General features: G+C 53.3%; 1 protein-coding gene across 2 annotated transcripts in view; it reads right to left on the bottom strand.

The window, feature by feature from the left end:
• Nucleotides 1-256: 256 nt before the first annotated feature.
• The window catches only part of MGAT5B (alpha-1,6-mannosylglycoprotein 6-beta-N-acetylglucosaminyltransferase B), a gene marked incomplete at both ends in the record, with an annotated part of 66,306 nt that continues 45,071 nt past the window's right edge, over nucleotides 257-21,491 (bottom strand). The window contains 9 exons of one of the 2 annotated variants that reach the window (XM_082678873.1): nucleotides 257-455; nucleotides 985-1,241; nucleotides 1,636-1,710; nucleotides 6,943-7,059; nucleotides 7,247-7,393; nucleotides 8,477-8,736; nucleotides 15,812-15,896; nucleotides 16,279-16,409; nucleotides 20,694-20,827. In XM_082678873.1, coding sequence (XP_082534999.1) covers nucleotides 257-455; nucleotides 985-1,241; nucleotides 1,636-1,710; nucleotides 6,943-7,059; nucleotides 7,247-7,393; nucleotides 8,477-8,736; nucleotides 15,812-15,896; nucleotides 16,279-16,409; nucleotides 20,694-20,827 — 1,405 coding nt within the window. The remainder of the gene's footprint in view (nucleotides 456-984; nucleotides 1,242-1,635; nucleotides 1,711-6,942; nucleotides 7,060-7,246; nucleotides 7,394-8,476; nucleotides 8,737-15,811; nucleotides 15,897-16,278; nucleotides 16,410-20,693; nucleotides 20,828-21,491) is intronic. The other variant, XM_082678874.1, reaches the window with a different exon arrangement.

Below are 21,491 nucleotides of genomic sequence, written 5' to 3'. Positions count from 1 at the left end.
CTGCTTGGCCACAACGCTGCCACGAGCCCTTGGGGTGAGAGCAAGGAGCCTGCCTAGGGCGGGCACCAGGCACTCGGCAGACTTGCCTCCCTCCCCAGACCTGCGCACCTATCGGCTTGGCCCACGTCCCGGCCAAGAAAGGAGGCTCCAGCCTGCGGGCGTGGGGGGGGGGGGGCGTGGGTAGGGCGGGTCGCTGGAGCTCAGAATCTGCTGGTGCTTTCTCCTGCGGCAGGGAGGGCCAGCCGGGTGGGCGCCCTTACAGACAGTCCTGGCACAAGGCCACCTGGCCCTTGCGGAAGTCTCGGCAGGGGCAGAGCCGGCGGTACTTGCTGCTGGAGCCGGCGCAGCTGAAGAGCAGAGGCTCCTTCTGCAGGAAGCACTCCTGGCCCGGCTGGGCAAAGGCCGGGTACAGGTGGTTCATCTCCGACTCAGTGCCATCACAGGGCACCTGCAGCCTGGGTGGGCACCAACGGAGGTGGTCACTCAGCGTGCGGGGCGGGGGCTGCCCCAGCCTGGCACTGCCCACTCCCTCTCCCTGGCCCATCCCATTCCAGACCCAGGGAGACGTCTCTAGGAGGCGCCAGGACAAACGCTGGGCTGCAGCTCCTTCTCACCCCTGCTGTGAGAGAGGAGAGTGGGCAGGAGGGCGGGGGGCCCAGGCTCACCCATCAGGGGGAACCTGGGGCAGCTTCTGTGGCCTGGACCTAGAAGGTGCCCAGACAGGCTGGGCAGGGGCTGAGGGAGGGATGAGGAGGTCAGGGACTGAGCAGGGAGCTTCCCCTGGTGGTTTGGGGCAGAGGCTTTGCCAAGAGTGGGCAGCTGTGCTGTGGATACCTGCCCGGAGGGTCCCTTCTGGATCCTTCCTGACTCACTGGAAAGCACCGCATGCCCCCACTGCTGGCAGGGCCGGGGGCAAGGCGGCCACGGGAGCAAAGGAGCTACAGGTGAGGTCAGCTGGGCCGGGTCGGGCCAGGGCTCACTCACGTCTGGAAGGCGTCCTGGCTGTTGAGGAAGGGGAAGAAGGAGGGCTCGCAGATCAGCCCGTGGTCCAGGCAGGCGTCCGTGCAGGCCCTCCCAGCGGCGGCCAGCCAGGCCCGGAGGGAGTGCGCTGGGGGCCAGGCCCCGGGGGCCAAGCTGGCGTTGCGGGCCCACTTGAGGTGAGTGGCGTTGGGGGCCAGGATGAAGGGGCTCTCCGGGGCTCGGGCCCCTGCGGGGGCAGGGCCTGGGGCCGCACAGAAGTCCTGCCCAGAGGAAAGCATTGTCAAGAGGGGAAATGGAATACCTCACTCCCAACTCATCCTTTGGGTAGGGGGTGCAGGGGGAGGGTCTTCCCTACGCCCCACTCACTCACTAAACTTCTAAACAACTGTGTAATAAAAATGAAAAATGAGTCTTTGCATTTCTGTGCTGTGATATGGGGGTTGAGACTCGAGCTGGGGGCCCAGGGCAGGGGTGGCCCAGGCCTGGTCTCTGAGCAGTACTGCTCGGCCCCGCCCATCTCCAACCCCCGCGCGGAAGCAAACAGATTGGAGAAGGACCTGGAGGTTAAAGCACGCTGCACCCTGGGCAGAGGTGGGGCCTCAGACACTGGAGCCAGCTCGGCCCCTGGAGACAGAGAATGGGGGACCCACCTACCTGGTGCTGGATGTAGGCATGGACCCGCTCCAGCATCCCCTCACACGTGTACTCGTAGGGCAGGTAGGGGTCCACCTGTGCGAGAGACAGGCAGACACATGGGGCAGGAGCAGCCCTGGGCCTCCCCAGACCTGGCTGCTCGGCCCTGGGAGCAGCCAGATCTGGGGGCTCTCACGGCCTGCACCCAGGGAGCCGACCACCCTATCCATGCAGATGCCCCGCTCCCCGGTGCACCCTTCAGTGGCCCTCGGGGGCCTCACGACAGCTCATCCCTCCCTGACCCCCTCCCACTTCCGCTGAGCTTCTCCTCTTTCCCTAAAGCTCGGCATTCCATCCCCTCCTCGGCCGTGATGCCTGCTCTTCCCCAGCCAACCACCGGATGCACCCTCCCCTCTTAGACGTCACCTCCTCCAGGAAGCAGACCCAGACCTCCACTCCCCCCCCTCCTGTTAAAGGACCACTTTCCTTTGCACACACTCCAGACTTTCCCAGTAGAGAATTAGTGCCTGTGTCATCATCTCTGATTTATCCCTTGTCTCCCTCAGGTCATAAGCCCCATGGGCTGTGGGACCACAACCTGTTCGCCACTGAATCCCCGGGGCCTGGCACAATGCCTGGTACCCAGGAGTCCCTGAGGAACTAGTCACGGAACGAAAAAGCATCCCCAGCTCTGCCTGTGTTCTGCCCAAGATGTGGAAGTTGCACGCAAAGCAACACAGGGCATCTCCCAGCCTGGTGGAATGAGATGACATTTGTAAAGCTTCCTGCCCGGACCAGGCACCCGGGAGCTACATGAACTAGGTGCCCCCAAAGGGAGGCCACATACCGTCAGTCTAAATATCAGAGTTACAGAACAGCGCACGCTGGGGCCGACGGGACCAGGTGGATTTGGTAGCTGGGGCGCAAGGAGCAAGGGGAACGGAAGAGGTGATGAGGCCGCCTCCCCAGCGCGGGTACCCCCACCTCCTCTCCAGTCTTCTTACCTGGCCACCCCCTCCCCGTTTACAGCAACCCTCGGTGGCCCAGCACACACAGCCTCCTTGGAGGAGACTGTCGGCCAGGTGGGCGGGAGGCGAGATGGCGGTGACCTGGGAGATGTTCGTCTCAGACTCAGAGGAAGGTCTCTTTTAGCCTTTGGCCCCACCCCCCACTCCCCACCATGTGTGTTGGCACCATACCCAGCCCAGCTGCCTCCTGATGATGCCGTTTCCCTGCCAGCAGCTCCAGAAATCAGGCAGTTTCAGCCCAGGTAGTGAAATGTTGCTGGTCTGCCCAAGTCCTTTCTCCGCATCAGAGATGGGTGTGTCAGAACCCAATCAGGCTGCGCTGGGTCCTGCCTCCTGTAGACCCCACCTCGAAGGGCTGGAGGCCCATCATGGGCCCTCTGGCCCAGGGGACACCCCCGACTTCAAGCTGAGGAGGGTCTCAGGGAAGCAGCAGATACCACCAGGACTGATTCTCGGGACCAGGCCCCACCCATCTGACCGCGCCGCGGTTCTGACTTCACCTGCCCTGTGAGTCGGTGTCCTTAATCCTGGGGCAGATCCAGGATCCCAGAGAATCCCCAGGTCCACATCCAGCCACCACTTCACAGCCCATCAGCCAGCACAGCCTTTCCAGCCCTGAGCTCCACACAGCCAATCCCAACCCCAGCTGATGGCCACGGAGGCCCCGGCCGCCAGCTGCTGCCCCAGGGGATCCCCAGTCGCCTCGGATCCAAGACTTCAAGTCCTGGTTATAAATAAACCCACCAGAGAAGAGATTTCCCCTCCAAATATCACCCTGCCTGCTCCTGGCGGCAGCCACCGAGTCATCCCCCGGGGTGGTTTGAAGCCCGTCACGTGGTGATTCTAAGCCCCCCTCCACCCGTGCGAGGGAGGGGACCATTCGCAGCAGCCACGTCCCGCCTGCCGTGAATCTCCCACCGGAGGAGCCAGCCTGCCTGGAAATTACCCCCATTAGGTCTAATTACAGGTGTGCGCGGTGATCCGTCTGGACAGAACGGCAGGTGCTGGTCCTGCCGGGATTGCTGGCCTGTGATGATGAGGGGGGAAGGGGGCGGGAGCAAACCAGCAAGATTTCAATAAAAAATTTTAAAAACCCGCAAACTCCAAGGCTGCACCGGTCCTTTTAAATCAGACGCTGGGGATAGGCCCAGGAATCTGCATTTTAAACACCTCTCAGGCAATTCTCGGGTAAAGGGTTAACTGCCCAAGAGTCAGGGTGGGGGTGGGATGGCTAAAGGCAGGGGGGCCACGGGCTGGTTTGGGGTCCAGCTGCAAGTCAGCCTGACGAATTTGCAGTACCTTGGTTCCTGGACCCTTTTGTTACTGATTTTTTTTTTTTCTTTTTGCGGTAAGCGGGCCTCTCACTGTCGTGGCCCCTCCCACTGCGGAGCACAGGCTCCGGACGCGCAGGCTCAGCGGCCATGGCTCACGGGCGCAGCCGCTCCGCAGCACGAACCCGCATCCCCTGCACTGGCAGCCGGACTCCCAACCACTGCGCCACCAGGGAAGCCCTGATTTTTAATTAACTAACAATTAAACAGATGTTCATGTTTTAAAAAATCAAGAGAAAACAAGGCAAAGCAAGTTCTCCTCTGACCCCAGATGCCCAGCCCCTTCCCCAGGGCAGGCACTGTTATCAATTTCTTGTGTCCAGCCAGAAATAACGCGTGAATAGATGAGCATGCTCACACGCACAGACGCCCCCCAACATACACCCCTGTTTAGGTCTGCGGCTGGGAACATGGCTCTCCACAGGGCTGGGATCTCGCTCACTCAGTCACCAGGGATCTTGAAGGTGGAGCCCGACCTGAGGCCTGGGGGTGGACAAAAGCCTTCCTGGTCCCCTTCCCACCCCGCCCCTGCTCCCCTAGGGTGGAAGTCCCAGAGAGTTGCTTTTGCAAGGGGTGCAGAGAGGGAGCAGGGACAGAGTGCAGGATGGGGGTCCCCTGCAGGGCAGGTTCTCACAGCGCCCTCCCCCACCGTCTGTCGGGGGGTGGGCGGCTTTCTCTAGCTTGCTCAGCTCAGTGTTGAGAGCTGACACCTGCCCTCCCGGTTCAGTCTCAGCCAGCAGTGGATGCAGCTGTGGGAAAAACACCCCAGTCTCCTCATTTCTCAGGACAATCCGGGATGCGAGTACCCCACCTCTCGGAGGTCCCCGCCGGCACTGAGCACCAGGTGGCTGGAGGCAGGGGTAACCTTCTTGATGACACACCCTGACTCACCGGCACTCCAGGACCTTCCTTCCTGGAATCACCCCCCAGATAAACTACTTGTGCTCAAATCCCTGCCTGGGGTCAGCTCCGGGAAGAGCCCAACCTCAGTCCAGGACCTGGAGGAACTTCCAGCAGAGGAGGATTTGTTTAAGCGGTTGCTTAAGAGGGGGCGGAGGGCTCTCCCTGCACCACTGGTGGAGGTCCAGGGGTTCAGCCACTTCGCGGGTCAACCTGGCCACATCTGCCACGACCAGAGATGCACCTAGGCTGAGACACAGCAGTTTCCTTGGTACTTTCACTAGAGAAACACTCACACCCAGACAGGAGGGAAGGACGAGAGTGGGGTGGGTAGAAGAAGGGGGTGGGCAGGGTGGGCATGGATTTTCTGGGGTCATTTGCTGAGGGGGTGGGCTAAGACCGAGAGTGCCGAATGGGAGGGACTGATCCACGGGATGCAGGAGGGTGTTAAAAAGAAAAAACAATGCAGGGACTTCCCTGGTGGCGCAGTGGTTAAGACTCTGAGCTCCCAGTGCAGGGGGCCCGGGCTCAGTCCCTGGTCAGGGAACTACGTCCCACATGCCTCAACTAAGAGTTCGCATGCCACAACTAAGGAGTCGGCGAGCCTCAACTAAGGACCCCGCCTGCCGCAACTAAGACCTGGTGCAACCAAATAAATAAATAAGTAAAATTTTAAAAAAAAGGGCTTCCCTGGTGGCGCACTGGTTGAGAGTCCGCCTGCCAATGCGGGGGACACGGGTCCGTGCCCCGGTCCGGGAAGATCCCACATGCCGCGGAGCGGTGGGGCCCGTGAGCCATGGCCGCTGAGCCTGCGCGTCCGGAGCCTGTGCTCCGCAAGGGGAGAGGCCACAGCAGTGAGAGGCCCGCGTACCGCAAAAAAAAAAAAAAAAAAAAAAACCTGGCAGTCCAGTGGTTAGGACTTGGCACTTTCACTGCCAGGGCCTGGATTCAATCCCTGATCAGGAAACTAAGATCCTGCAAGTTGTATGGCACGGCCAAAAGAAAATTTAAAAAAATACGCAGCCCTGCCTCACGGTCAGGACAACCAAGCAGGGCTCTGGACCCGAAGTTAAGCCCTTAAGACCGTATGGGGCATCGATGCGCGCTGGCCTCTGCCCAAAGCCCGGCAGTGTCCCCAGCTCCCCAGACAGCTGTGTGTCCTCCCGGGCAGGGCTCTCCCTTGCGGTGGCCCCTGCCCCAGCAGCCTAATGCTCTCTGATTCTGCCACAGGTCCGCCCAGAGCAGCACAACCACCCCCAGCCCCCCGCCAGGGAGGGCACGCTCGGTGACCTTGGTGATGGGCAGAGAAGGGGACCTGACAGGAGTGGGGTTTTTTGCTCAGCCTGGTGTCCGAGCTACAGCAAGAAATGGGTCCAGAGGGATCACGGAGAGCAGGGCTGCCCCTCCCCCATGTGCTCACACAGTCTGCCCGCTTCTCAAAATGAAGGGACCGCGAGAGCGCACATGCACAGGGAGCCATCAGAAGCCACAGAGGTGTCCACCAGGGAGAGGAGCTGCACGAGCCCCTCCTCGCCCTCCGCCCACACCCACCAACACTTACTTGCTGGAGGAAACGCAGAACGCTCTACCCACTTGCTACGCAAAGGCGGCACCACCCAGACCTGGTTTGAAATGCAGGGCTTCAGCCCCACCCAACCTGCTGACTCTAAACCTGCGCTTTAACAAGACCCCCAGGTGATCTGTATGCACGTTATAGTCTGAGATGTGCTGCTGAAAGACCACAGAGACAGCAGAGTTCAAAGAACCTTCACGCTTTCATCCCGAAAACATTTCCTCAGCACTTAACCTGTGCCAGGAGTGCTCACAGGACCCGGCCCCCAGAGACACGCGATAAATGATTCTGGATCCAGGGCTGCCCTGTACAGTTGTGCGGGTTGCTCACAGCACAGAGGCAGGTTTGCCCCCCACTCCCTCAACAAACACACACGCATCCAAGTTGCCAGCCCAGGCCTGCAAGTCTGAATTCACCAAGAGGAGCATCTTCTTCTAATTATAGCAAAGACGCAAAGTTTAGGAATATTGGTGGCCTGACTGGATCCGAGCCTCACCTGGGTTCTCACGATGGTCTTGATGGCTGCTTCGAGCTCCTCTGAGTTGTTGTAGTCGACAGTCCACACGTGGGGCTTGCCAATGAAGCTCTCTGCGTAGGGATGCTGGGAGAACACCTAGCCAGGGCACAGAGATGGGAGGCTTCTCCCTCTGCCTGCCAAGCTGGGCTGCGTGAAGAGCAAAAGCCCCCCACCCATCTGTCCTATCTCTCCCTTCACCCCGTGTCTCAGTCTCCCCCTTCCAGGAACTGCAGGGGTCCCATCTCGGACCCTCCCGATGTGGGACCAGGCCCTTCCCACTCACCTCTCTGGAGGTGGGTTTGCCCCGGAAGAACTCATGGTTGAGCGAGCTGTGGGGCGGGCTGAAGCGGGACTGCAGGAAGACACAGCCGTTGGCGATGGCCTCCAGCGGGGCAGGGCCCTCGTAGGGGAAGCCAAACCCTATGAAGAGCTGCAGAACCGAGGTGGCACGATGGTCAGGGAAGGTTGGGTATCACAGCCCAGGAGCCCCAGGAAGCTGGGAGTGAGGCTGGGGTTGGGACATTCACAGGAGGCAGCTGGGGCAGCAGAGAGCCCAGAGCAGCTGTGTGCCTCAGCCATTGTGAAATCAGGACGTCTAGTTAGGTCATATCAATGGCCTCCTCCTGCTCTAAAGGCTATGATTCTGGAGGGGAAAAGAACAAGGGTTCCCAAGCTTAGAAGGCTTCAGGCCACTCCTACAGCTGACCTCAAAGGACCTTTACTCATTCACCCAAAAAACATTCATTCAGTACCTGACTTGTACTAGGAGTGCTCATAGGGTTGGCCCCTGGAAGGTGATCAATAAGTGATTCTGAATCTGGGGTTGCCATGTAGGGTTGTTCAGGTTGCTCACTGCACAAAGATAACCTCTCTCCACCCTGACACACACACACACACACACACACACACACACATACACACACACACACACACACACACACACACACATGAGGCCTGAAGAAATAAGTTATGGTGAGAACAGGAGAGGACCTGGCAGCTGGCTAGAGACTCTCCAGCCTTCGCTGACACTTCAGGGCCCAACAGCAGGATCACGCTTCAGGGACACAGCTCAGGGAATTCCAGAAGCAGTTCGTCAGAACTACTGGCCCGATGGAACTCCAGCCAGGCTGCGCCCCGTCCCTTTGCCCCCAGCCTGCCCTTCCACCCTCTCAGTGGCTCTGAAAGCCAGGTCCAGGAGTCAGCTGGGCTGGACTGCTGTTGGGGCGGGGGGGCAGGTGGGCAGCCCAACTCCTCTTCACCATCACTGAGCCCCACTCAGATCCGTTTCACTGTGGGGCCTCCCCTGCCTGATGACCATCCCCATCTCTGCCCCCAGCTCTGACCAGCCCCTAAGAGGCCCAGACACGAGGCTCAGGGCAGCAGAGTGTGCTGGGCATGTCCACACGTAGAGGGGGCCACAAGTGATGGTGGCAGGCATGGCAGGCACGTATGGGCACCTCCTGGACATCTATGGCCGGGCTGGGGTGAGGACGGAGGACGGGGTGGGGCTCACTTTGGCCTTGCGCAGCAGCTGCTGGAACTCAGGCTGCGGCAAGAGGCCGTGGTTCTTCACGAAGGCCGGGACTTCGGGGGGCCGCTGGCTCTCGTAGTACACGGTGCCGTGGATCTCCATGTACTTGTTCAGGATGCTCAGGAACTTCTCCTTCCCCTGGAAGAGGAGATGGAGGGGATGGGAGCCTTGCTCCAACCTCAGACGGCAGAGCCAGCTGAAGAGACGCCCCCGGTCAGGAAGTCGGAAAACATGGGGCCAGTCTCAGGTCGGCCCCTAACCAGCTGTGTGACCCTGAGGAGGCCCCTGCCCTCTCTGGTCCTCAATTTCTTTATCGATGAGTTACAGAGGTTGGATTAGACCAGAGGCCTCCAGACTATTTTTAGCCACCGACCTGTTTTCTTTCCAAAGGTCTCCCATAGAGACCAACATTTAATTGTATCCAGCTGGAGCTACATGGCCTCCCCTGAATCCCTGATGACCTCCAAGGACCTCTGAGGAGGCACGGAGCATAGGTGAATACATAACCTCTCAGCGTCCGGGCACCCATCTGACGCTACGGCCAGGGCCCTGAGCTGGGAGCGAGCTGCGGTCGGTGTAGGACCTCGACGGGAACAAGCATGGGATCGGCTGCTGGGTTCTATTTTTTAGAGGTTTTCTGAGGCTCGCAGAAGAGAGGGAGGGGAATTAGCTTCGAGATCACGGAGAAGGGTGGGGCGTGGGGCTCTCTTCAGGGAGGATTAGTTCCCAACAGGCCAATGGGTCAGAGGAAAAGAACTCATGGTTCCCCACGTCCCGCCAGCCAGCGTGAGATCAGACCACCATGAGCTCCAGCCCAGGTTCACTTTATTAACCACAGCTCTTGTAGAATATTATCAATGGACGTCAGAATAATTGTTAACAATTAACATTTTGAAACTCAAACTGTATACATTTTTCACAAGGAGGCCTTCCACTTTGGGTAATGCAGATCAGCCCTGCCTCTGAGAATGACCAGGAAAAACGGGAAAATGTAAAAGACATCTATGAAGGCCCTGGAAAATCTAACAAAGAATGAAGAATGACAAGGCCAAGACCAGGGAGAAGGAGGAAAAGAGATTGCTGAGGCCAGCGTTGGGGTTGGTTTTCCTCCTGGGGGCACCTGCTGATTCCAGGGGCAGCATCTAGGCAGCTAAGCAGACCTGGAAGACAAAAGTCAGAGTTTGGGGCCTGCCAAAGATGGGGAGCCCTGATGGAAATCCACACTTTGGGCTGGAACTCTGAGGAGTTACAGCCTGGAAGAAAGGAGGGACCAGAACTAGAGCAGCTCTGGCAGGGGCTGAATCCTTTTAAAATTGTCTCAATCACTATCATTGGTTGAGGTGACCTGGGACTGCTAGGGCCCCAGCTGCAATCCAAGGATAAAAGTAAATCCTCTCTGGAAGAAGAGAGTATCATCCTTGACCTCAAATTATTTCTACAGTTTTTCATATTCATTTTCCAGAACTACCTAGAGGTAGCTTTCCTCAAAAAGAAAAGGGAACCAGTAAAATCCCAATCAAAATCCCAGCAGGCTTTTTAAAATAGGAATTGACAAGCTAATTCTAAAACTCATTTGGAAATGCAAGGACCTAGAAGAGACAAAATGACTTTGAAAAAGAAGAAGAAATTGGGCAGTTATATTACCTGATTTCAAGACTTATTGTAGAGTTACAGGAATCAAGACAGTGTGATATTGGCATCGAGAGAGACAGATCAACAGAACAGAACAGAGAGTCCAGAAATAGACCTACACATGTAGGGTCAATTGAATCCTGGCAAAGATGCAAAGACATTTCAGTAGAGGAAGGATAATCTTTTCAACATACAGTCATGGATCACTCTATATGCAAAAAAAAAAAAAAAAAGGAAAGGGAAGGGAAAAAAGGACTTCAACCCATACTTCATATCATATATAAAAGTTAATTCAAACTGGATCACAGACTTAAATGTGAACCTAAAACTATAAAACTCATAGGAGAAAAATCTTTGTGACCTGGGGTTAGACAAAGATTTCCTGGATACACCAAAAGCACAATCCGTAAAAGAAAACACTGGACTTCATTAAAATTAAAAACTTTTGCTCTTTGAAAGATGCTGTTAAGAGAAAGACAAGCCACAGCCTGGGAGAAAATTTTTGCAAAGCATCTATTTGTTAAAGAACCTATATCCAGAATATGTAAAGAACTCTAACCACTCAATAATAAGAAAATAAACAACCCAATCTTTTAAATGGGCAACCTTTTTGAAGGTATTTCACCAAAAAAGATGAACGGAAGACAAATAAGCACAGAGAAACATAGTCAACATCCTTAGTCATTAGAGAATTACAAATTAAACCCACAATAAGATAATACCGCACACCTGTTAAAATGGCTAAAATTAGAAAGACTGACCATGCCAAGTATTGATGAATTTGTAAAGGAATTGGAACTCTCATACATTGCTGGCAGGATTGTAAAATGGCAAAACCACTTTTCTTCAAACGTTAAACACAGTTCTACAATATGACCCAGCCATTCCACTCCTAGGTATTTACCCACAAGGAATGAAAGCATATGTGTGTACAAAGATATGTATGCGAACGTTCATAACAGCTTTATTTGTAATAGCCAAATACTGGAAACAACCCAAATGTCCACTAACAGGTAAATGGATAAAGTGTAGTCCATCCACGCAATGGAATACTACTCAGCAATAAAAAGGAATGAACTATCGTTACATGCAACAGGATGAAGGAATCTCAAAATAATTATACTCAGAGAGAAAATCCAGACAAATATGAATATATACCATATGATTCCATTTATATAAAATTATATCAATAGAAGATGAGAACTAATCCATAGCGACAGAAAGCAGACCACTGGCTGCCTGGAGATGAGGAGAGGAGAGATGGGAGGAAGAGATGCCAAAGGGAAGAAGGGAATTTCAGGGGTGATGGAGAGAGGAAAAGAAAAACATTACTAAACTTGTGTTTAGTAATATTAGTTAGCACTCTATTCTCTCTCATGATTGTGGTGATGGTTTCACGTAAGTCAGAAGCCATAAAATTATACACTTTAAACAAGTTTAGTGTATTGCATGTCAATTTTCCCCAATAAAGCTATTAAAATAGATTTTTAAATTTAAAAATTTAAATACCTTGATTTTTTTAAAAAAAATCACGTACATAAAGAGACAAGACTATATGATCAACACCCAAGAGACACGACAATAAAAACAGATTCATAGGAGATCTATATGCTGGAGTTACCAGGCACAGACTTTAAGATAAATATGCTGAATATAGTCTAGGAAATAGAAGATAAAATTTGAAACCAAATGGAAAAAAAAACCCCACAGTGGCAGAAACTAAAGACTAAATGGATGGATTTAACAGCAGATTAAACACAGCTGAAGAGAAACTTCACTTACTGAAAGAACAAAAGAAAACATCCAGAGTGAAGCATAGAGAAACTAAAGGATGGAAACTGCAGAAAAGAATGCTGGAGACAAGGGTTTATAATGAAGATTTAATGTCTGTGTAAATGGAGTCCCAGAAGTACAGGAGAGAGATTGGGGCAGAAGCAACATTTAAAGAGAGAGTAGCTGAGAATTTCCTAAAATTAGTGAAAGGTCAAACCACAGATCCAAAGAGATCTACAAACTCCATGTAGGATAAAAACAAAACAAAACAAACAAACAAGCAAAAAACCATACAGGCTTTTCATAGTAAAACTTCTGAAAACCAAACGGAAGCCTTCAAACCAGGCAAAGGAAAACACAAAAAAGAAATTACCTTTAAAGGAACAATCAGACCTACACTGACTTCTCAACAGAAATGACAGAAGGCAGAGGACAAGCTAGAATTTGTACATAATGAATATATCCTCCGAGACATTCTTAGAAAATCAAAAACAGCAGTCCCAGACTAAGTTGGTTTCTTCTGGAGACGGACAATGATTCCAGATGGAATCTCAGAGATGTAAGAAGGAACAGAGAACAATACAAAGGGTAAATGTGGGTAAACGTAAATGAATATTGACTTTGCAAAACAACAGCAGCAATAACAACAACAATGATAATAATATATCGTGGGATATAAAATATTTGGAGAGTATTAAAATACCATGAAACATATAAGTTGGGGCCGGATAGAAATAAAACATTTTAAAGTTCTTTTATAACCCAATGAAACGTAAAAGTATTGGCTTAGACTTTGATAAGTCAAAGGTGCGTGTTATAACCTTTAGGGTATAAAAATATTAAGAAGATCGGGACCAAAAGAATATGAGAGTACAATTAGCTAAAGGGAGGTGGATTTTTTAAAATATATCAATGTAAAAGGATAAGAAATGAACGGAAAAGGAACATAGAACAGGTAAAAAAAAAAAAAAGAAACCAACTAATAAAATGGTAGATTCAGAGCCAAATCACATCAGTAATCACACCAAAAATGTAAAAGGATTACTTATTATAAAACTGAATTATGGCCCTAGAAAAGAATCAAATCAAGGACATAAAGTGTTTAGAAAATGTCTCCAAAGCCCCCATTCAACTTCCTGATCCCATTACCAGAGCAGCTATTATTAACAGTTTCTTGTGTGCCTTCCTCAGATCTTTTATGCATTATAAGCAGGTGTACATTTCCTTTAAAACACACACATACGGGCTTCCCTGGTGGCGCAGTGGTTGAGAGTCTGCCTGCCGATGCGGGGGAACACGGGTTCGTGCCCCGGTCAGGGAAGATCCCAGCGGAGCGGCTGGGCCCGTGAGCCATGACCACTGAGCCTGCGTGTCCGGAGCCTGTGCTCCGCAACGGGAGAGGCCACAGCAGTGAGAGGCCCGCGTACCGCAAAAAAAAAAAAAACAAAAAAAACACCACACACATACATGCACAAATAGGTTCACGTTACATGCACTGTTGAGCAACTTTTTTTCACCTAATCATACACGTGTGTGTATTTATGTATGAAAACTTAAAGTTTTACAAAACAATAATTACTCTTAATACATATAAAGTCCTCTGATATCCTTTTATTCTATTGTTTCTAAGTTATTCTGCTTCATTTTAAAGGCTAATCAAGGCTCTCTGAGTTAAAAAAAGACAAATACTGCATGATCTCACTAATATGCAGAATTGAAAAGAGTCAAACTCATAGAAACAGTAGAATGGTGTGTGTCAAGGGCTGGGTGGGGGGGGGATGGGGACATATGAGTCAAAGGAGACATACTTTCAGTTTTAAGATAAATAAATTCAGGGAGTTAATGTCCAGCATGGTGATTATAGTTAATAAACCTATATTGTATACTTGGAATTTGCTAAGGCAGTCCATCTTAAATGTTCTCACCACACACACATGATAACTGAGGTGGTGGATGTGTTAATTAGCTTGACTGTGGCACTCGTTTCACAATATAAATGTTTATCAAGCCATCATGTTGTACACGTTAAATACATACAATTTCTCTTTGTCAATTATACCTCAGTAAACCAGAGGAGGAAAACAACCAGAGCTAAGCTGCAGTTTGAAAAGTCCACCTTAGCTCTCCCAGAAGCACTCCTGAGGTCTGGAATGTTTCCTCCAACAGCAAGGCTGGGTTTGCCCTGCATCCGGACGAGCAGCCTCTCTCCCATCCCTCAGTCCTGCTCCCTGGGACAGGCTCTCCTAAAACAGCAGCATCTAAGCCTTAGCCTCCAGCTCTGGGGACCCAGGATAAGACAAGCCTCCTCCAAAGCCCTCTTCCTGACCCCGGCTGCCGCTCCCCTAAGGATGTCACGACCTCATACCCTCCTCCCTCCTCCGCTTCTCGCCACCTGGTCCCCTGAACTCTAGATGGCACTTGTCCCAGGATACTGCTGTCATTCCTTTCTTCAGCCGGCCACCTCTGCCTTCCCTGGGTCACAAAGACCAGAGCAGAGATGTCTTTTTTTGGAAGCAGCTGCTTTGAGGTCTCTTGCTGCACAGCGTTGCTCCTGGCTAACCCAGAGGCTCCTGAGCTAGAGAGAAAACTGTTCTCTTCCCAGGCCTCATAACCTCTCATTCTCTTGGAGCAGTTTCTTAACAGTATTTTCTGGTCCAAGCAGACACCGTCTGTGCTCGCTCCCAGCACCCCGGGCATCCTGGCAGCCAGCTTGTTTGGCCTCAAATGAGGATGAGTCCTCGCCCCTCTCCCCACACCTGGCAGTGGGCACTGATGTCTCAGCCCGGGCTTGGACCCATAGTCCAGCTTAATCCAGAGCGTCTCTCTGCCTCTATCCAAGGCGTCATAACGGGGAGGCTACGTAAAGTCGGAGTTAAGTGTTCTGGCTCTTAGAGTTAGATGTGGCTTCAAATCCCAGCCCCACCACTTAACTAGCTTGTCACTCTAACCTCGTAGTTGATGGTCAAGTGAGAAAATATATGCGAGCACCTGGCAACAGTAAGCTCTGGATGGACCAATATTAGCCACGGCTATGGGCTCATAGGGTTGTTGTGGCACAGACCATGAGATGAACCATAATATCGCTTTCCTCCCCCTTCCTCAGTCACAGGACTCCAGGGCTGAGCTGGGCACCTGGTTGCCGGGGGCACAGCCACTTCCAGCATCCCGAGACCAGGCATGGCCACGGGACGGAGACCTAGCCACAGGGCCATATGGGGAAGAGATGCGCGTAACGGTCAGGCGACGTCCCTAAACCTGACCTTCCCCCACCCCTCCTCCTTCCTCCTCTTCCTCTCCCCCCACCCCCCAGCTGGAGGGCAGATGTAATGACTGTGCACTGTCTGTGGTCATCTTAAATGATGAGGCAAGACCAGGGTGGGAACTAAACAGGGCGGGTCAACCAGGGAAGAAGAGCCCCAGGGGTCAGGCCAGGACTGACACCTCCAGAGTTTGTCAACAGAAAAGAAGACATACTTGCATCTTGCCTCCATCACTATTATTCAGGGCTTTTCTGTGACAGCTGGACTTAATCCTAATCAACACAGCATGAGAATCAGTAACTAAGATGGTCACGTGACAGGCTTGACATGGGGTACGGGGGCTGCTCAACGTTCCCCACGATCGGCATCTTTATTATTAACCTGTAGCCTCATGCCGCCTGCCTTAGGTCAATGGCCCATCCTAGGAGCTGCCCCGCGCCACGCGGAGCTGGACCCTGACCTCCAGGGCCTGCCTCCCCTCAGAGGGCCCCGGGAAGAGCCTGAGACCCCGCTGTCCCCGTCACCCTCCTCCCACCTTGGTCTGGTCCATCCACAGGAGCCACAAACCCCGGGGAGCCCGCCTCCGGAGCACCCCCAGGGGAGACCCTATAGAGTAGAGGGGGGCGGGAGGCGAAGGGAACACGTGGCATACCTGGAGCTGCCTCGTTGCCAGGGGGGCAGAGAGAAAAGAGGAGAGAGGACAAGTCAGTGGCGGGGTGAGTGGGTACCCTCCCATGCTGGTGGTGCTTCTTGTGGGACCCCGCCCTGAAGACGGGGTTCCAGTTCCTAGGCCTCTCCTGCTCCTCCACGGCCTCCCATCCCACAGAATCCCCACGTCTAGCCTAAACCCCCTTTGCGGGGTGAGAGTGTCTTGATCCATCTGAGGGAGGGTGGAAGGTTAAGCCATTTGAATTTGTTGCAAAGCGTGGGAGCAGGGAGAGGCGTGAGGCATGAGTCCCCGGGTGGTACTTCCAAAGGCAGTTCGAGGCCTCTTTTCTGACCCATTGGTGGGGCTGTTTCCCACCGTCGTCCGGTGCGGGGGCGGCAGATGGGAGCCGAATCCTGGGGCGGGGAGCCCCTGGGGGCCGAGGGCGGGTGCTTGCGCTCAGCGGGGCTCACCTTCCAGATACTCGCCTCCTTGCCGTACGCCACGGCCATGTTGCTGGCCTTGCCGCCTCTGATGAGCTGCTTCTCCGTCTCGTTGAGCTCCTCGGACACGAAGCCCATGAAGGAGTTGTCCGGGGTGTGAGCTGCGGCCAGACCACGAGGTCAGGAAGAGGGTTACCAGGCAGCCAAGGGCACACCCTGGGTCTACCCGGCCCAGCCCCATCAGAGGGCTCCCTGTTTGGCGAGGATGGGGAAGGGGGCTGGGAGGGAAGGGGTCCTGTTTGGGGCGGGGAGAGCATCAGTGCCCTGGCCCCCTTCCATGGCATCTCTTACCACCTACCCAGCCCTCTCTGCACGCAGCCCTTTGCTCACAAGTCCCTGCTGAGAGGTCTCTCCTGACCCCAATCCCACTCTGTCTCCTTTCCCTGCTTTATTTTTTGTCCCAGCACTCACTGACCAGATGTGATAGTATATATTGATTTGGTTGTGTATTATCATCAGAATCTAAGCCCCACGAGAGCAAAAGCTCTGTCTGTGTCCCCGGCACACGGGAGCGCCCGGCCGGCTGGCTCACAAATGCATGGACATCTTCCCTTTCACACCTGCCAACTCCTGCCCTGCCCTTCCCTCTGCCTGGAGCGCCCACCACCCTTTTCCAGGATGAGAAAATCCTATTCCCCTTCAGGGCCCCACTCACACATCACCTCCTCTCCTCCCAGAAGCCTTCTCTGGGGTCCACGTGCCCTCCCTTGTGGCCCCATCCACTGTGGTTAGGTCTCCGGCAAAGCGCGGATCGCACCCTGCCTCACCTCCCAGAACCGAGCACACCAGGGGCAAGGAATGCGTTTCAGCTAGGGCTCCAATTCCTCGGCCACGCTGCAGGAATGTCACTGATTAGCCCTGTCTGCCGTGGCAGGGTAGAGGTGTAGGCACAAGTGCCAGCCATTTGCAAGTCACATGATCCCTCCGTTCCACGTAGAGGACCTTGAATAGAGTGCTTATGGAACCCAATTAAACCTACTCTACCTTCCCAGGTGGGAGAGGCTGCGGGGAGTAGGTTGGTAACAGCCAAACACCCTTGATTTCCCAGAACAGCCCTGATGCCAAATACCCTATTCTTCATTTCAGATGCACGTTTTTTCACATTTTAGCAGTTCTGAAATTGGGATGCATACTTTAATCAAACGTGTAGATTTAACACAATATGTCTACCCACCCCTCTCCATACCCACAAAGTTTATAATCAGTAACTGGTGTACCTTAGAAGAGGTGGTGGTTTTCTGTCGAAATGCCCCAGAAAGCTCACGGGTTCTTGAGTCTGAAAATCCGACCACTATAAGGACGGGCTGCAGAACAAAATGATCTCTCCTCTAGGGCTTCAGAGGCATAAGGGGGGCCCTGGAGGCCTGGAATTGTTTCTGTGATGGTCAGAGCTCAGGCAGCTCTCCTGTCTCAGGAGGCTCTGCCAGGCCAGGGAAAGGCCCCAGGAGGGCAGACCAGACCCTCCCTGACTCAGTTTGCCTGCCCAGCCCCACCCTGGCCTCTGTCCCTACCCTCTGGCTCTAGCTGGGGCTGCACCCAGGTCTCTCTCCCGTTTGCCATTTCCTCCCTATTCTCAGAGATGAAGAAAATCTCATTCCACCAACTCCACCAGAAGGGACAGGTTTAGAACAATTAGCTAAACTAGTGGGCGTGGGACAACGAAGTATTGCAACCAACTGAAATATCAGGGACCATTAAGCAAAGAGCTCCTGGGGACAGGGCAAGGCAGGGAGAGGCAGCCAGAGCAAAGAGCAAAGGCAGTTAGCTCTTTGGGGAAATCAACCAGCTATCAATAGATGGGGAAAGAGGTCTGCTCATGAATTCCTTCCTGGACTTGGTATATCATTAAGACAGGCAAGTCTGTTTTTTGTTCTCTCTTTCTTTAATTGATTCAGTCAATTAACATTTTTCTGAGGACCTTGATAGGCTCCAGGGAAATAAAGATAAATCAGTCAGTGGCTCCTTTTTGAGTGATTCATACATAATCTATCAGTGGAAATAAATGTATAAGCAAATAACTCTATTTCAATATATGCTTTAACAGAATTAAGTTGAAGAGTTATAAAAACATTCTGCCTGGAATAGATAAGGTGATCAGTGAAAGTGACAGTAAAAAGAAGAGACATTTGACATGGGGTTTTGGAGGATGAGTAGGAGTTTGCCAGCTTTGGAACTCTAGATCCAGTGGGTTTTACCCCAGGGCAAGTCCTCATTTTCTCAGTGTAGATTATCACAGAGGGCTCTTAACCCATCTCCTGCTTCCCCGTCCTCTACCACTGTCCCTTTGGCCATCTGCAGTCTGCCAGAATAATGTATCTCAAAAAATTTGGGGGGTGGAATTCCCTGGAGGTCCAGTGGTTAGGACTCCGTGCTTTCACTGCCAAGGGCCTGGGTTCAATCTCTGGTCATGGAACTAAAATCCCGCAAACTGCCCGGCGTGACCAAAAAAAAAAAAAAAAAAAAAATTTCTCCATGATATTCCCTAGCTCAAGAACCTACAGTGAACCTCGAATTACCATATCCAATGTAAATTCTGGAATCTTTGCTAAAAGACCCCACCCCTCTGCTCCCAGATCCTCAGTGGTATTTTCCACAGCCTACAGCATCACCTCTACTACCCACCCCCACTTCCTTTCCCTCCAGAAATCTCCTCAGGACCCATCCCACTTCAATCACTCTGCTGGGAGCACAATGCCACCAGATGACCTGTTAGGACAGTCACTCTTCTCTTGGAGAAGCCTCATACAACCTTGCAATGGGCTATGGGGAGGGAGTCTGGTCCCCACAGAGCCATGTGACCTCAGACAGGACATTCCACCTTTCTGGGCCTCAGTTTCCTCATCTGGGCTCCAAGGAAACTTCCCACCTTCCCAACCTTCTGGGATCCAATCAAGCCATTACTCCTGTATTATTCAGAAATCTTGTCTGCCTCTAATACAGCCTAGAACCTGCAGAGTAATACAAAAGGAGTCCCTAAGCACCCAAAAGGGAGGCATTCATTTGACAGGCTCAGCAGAGATCAGCTACTTTACTTACGAGCAAGTTCCTCGGGACCCTGCTTGGAACCAAGCTCACTCTTAATTTAGAGACAATCCTAACGAGGGCGCTTATCCGGCTTTCTGACCCACAGCCTTCAAAGAGCCGCCAATTAGACGTCCAAGATGCTGCTGGATGCAGATGGCTTGACGACGATTAAAAGTGACAGCTGACAGTCTCCCAAGTAGGAGAAAAGGCGCCACGCCAAACAGCGACAGGAGAAGGGGCCACTCAGCAGGGGACGTGGCTCCGCACACCTCTGCCGGCCCCGCAGGGCAGGCCCCACACCAGAGAGACAGAGCATTGGCCCTGAGTTGTCAAGAAAAGGTTAAATTATTTTCAGCGCGCTGCATGTAAGAGGGGAGGTCAGTGTGTATATATTTTAAAGTCTCATTAAAAATCACGAAAGCGGGCTTCCCTGGTGGCCCAGTGGTTAAGAATCCGCCTGCCAATGCAGGGCACACGGGTTCGAGCCCTGGTCTGGGAAGATCCCACATGCCGCAGAGCAACTAAGCCCATGCGCCGCAACTACTGAGCCCGCACTCTAGAGCCCGCAATCCACAACTACTGAAGCCCACGCGCCTAGAGCCCGTGCTCCACAACAAGAGAAGCCACAGCAATGAGAAGCCCGCACACGAGAGTAGCCCCCGCTCACCGCAACTCGAGAAAAGCCCGCGCGCAGCAACGAAGACCCAAAGCAGCCAAAAATAAATAAATAATTTTTTTAAAAAATCACGAAAGCTCAGCTCGAATGGCATCCTTTGCCCGAAGTCCGTCACCCACAGGGGCCCCAGCCACCCCACCCCCCAGCCTTACTTCCCATTATCCCCAACGCTGGAGCCTCCCGGAGCATTTGCATTTCCAGAACCTTCCATTCTTTCCATATCCATCTTCACTACGTCTGTTCCCTCTGCTTAGAAAGCCTCCCTATGCTGCCCCCTCGCCACTCACTTAAGTCTCCCTCCACGTTGGAATGTCTCTCTTTCTCAAAGGCCATGGAACCCTCTTTGTTCTGGAACCCTCTGCTGAGCCGCTCTCGAGAGCAAGACAGCAACGTGTGCTCCAGGAGGACAAAGGCTGCGTCCTCTGGGTGTTGGAAAGGTCACCATGCTTCCCCCACCCCCGGCACCCAGGCTGCCCCCTCCCTACACACCACAGAGGCTTCCTCTGTGGTTCACACATTTGCAGAGAGGGGAACAAGGCTTTCCCGTCCAAGGGGACACGCCAAGGGGGTGTGTTCCCCCCCTCCCCGCACAGGCCCCAAAAGGAAGGAGAGGAAGGAATGGGGCCTGCCTCCTCCCGGGCCACCTCGGAGAGGCCCCCACCGCCTCCCAGAGCCGGACACTCACGGAACATGGTCATGAACTGCTTAGGGTTGAGGTTCCAGTAGCCCCAGTTTGTCCGGTAGCCATGCAGGGTGGCGTACTCCTCGTGGTTGTATGCAGGTTCCGTCCCAAAGGTGTCGATGACCCGGATGCGGCACCTGTCCACCCCCCCGGGATCAGGAACCAGGGTCACCAACCTCCCTGTGTCTCCCTGGGCTAGGATTGTGCCAGCCGTGGGCTCTGTAACCCAAAGGTGGCTGGTCAGGATAGTGTGATGTGTGGTCAGGGCTTGGGCTCAGACACTAGCTGGCTGTGTGACCACAGGCAAGTGCCTTAACCTCTCTGGGTCAGCTTCCCCATTGGTGAAATGGGGATAACTGTCTCAGGGTCTCAATGATACACCTGAACCAGGGACCACTAACTCAGAAACTGTTAGTTTTTACAGCTGCCCCAAGGGAGCCTAGAAGGGGAGGCCCAGCCTGGAATGGGATCCCTCCCCACTGCCCCAGGGGTCACTTGTACGATTTCTCCTTTCCTGGGCAGGGGGTCCACAGTCCCTCTGCCCAGGAGCCTGACACCCGCAGGATGTGCTGGGGTTATCTGGGCTGACGTGCAGAAGATCAGGGCCTCAGAGGGACCAGCCACTGCCACGGGCCCATCGTGTCCATCGTGCCTCAAAGTCTCCTGCAAGTGTGGCCACTTCAGGTGGGCCTCCCAGCCGGAGGAGGTTCTGTCCCACCCTTTGGCCCATTGAGGCTGCTGTCAATGGGCCAAAGCCCAGAACCTCTCCCTCCATCTGGGCCACCCCGGAGTGGGCACCTG

The sequence above is a fragment of the Grampus griseus genome (assembly GCF_964374135.1).
Source record: "Grampus griseus genome assembly, chromosome: 20".
NCBI classification, from domain to species: Eukaryota; Metazoa; Chordata; class Mammalia; order Artiodactyla; family Delphinidae; genus Grampus; species Grampus griseus.
Note: the sequence above shows the minus strand (reverse complement) of the source record. Positions and strands in the feature narration are given on the sequence as shown.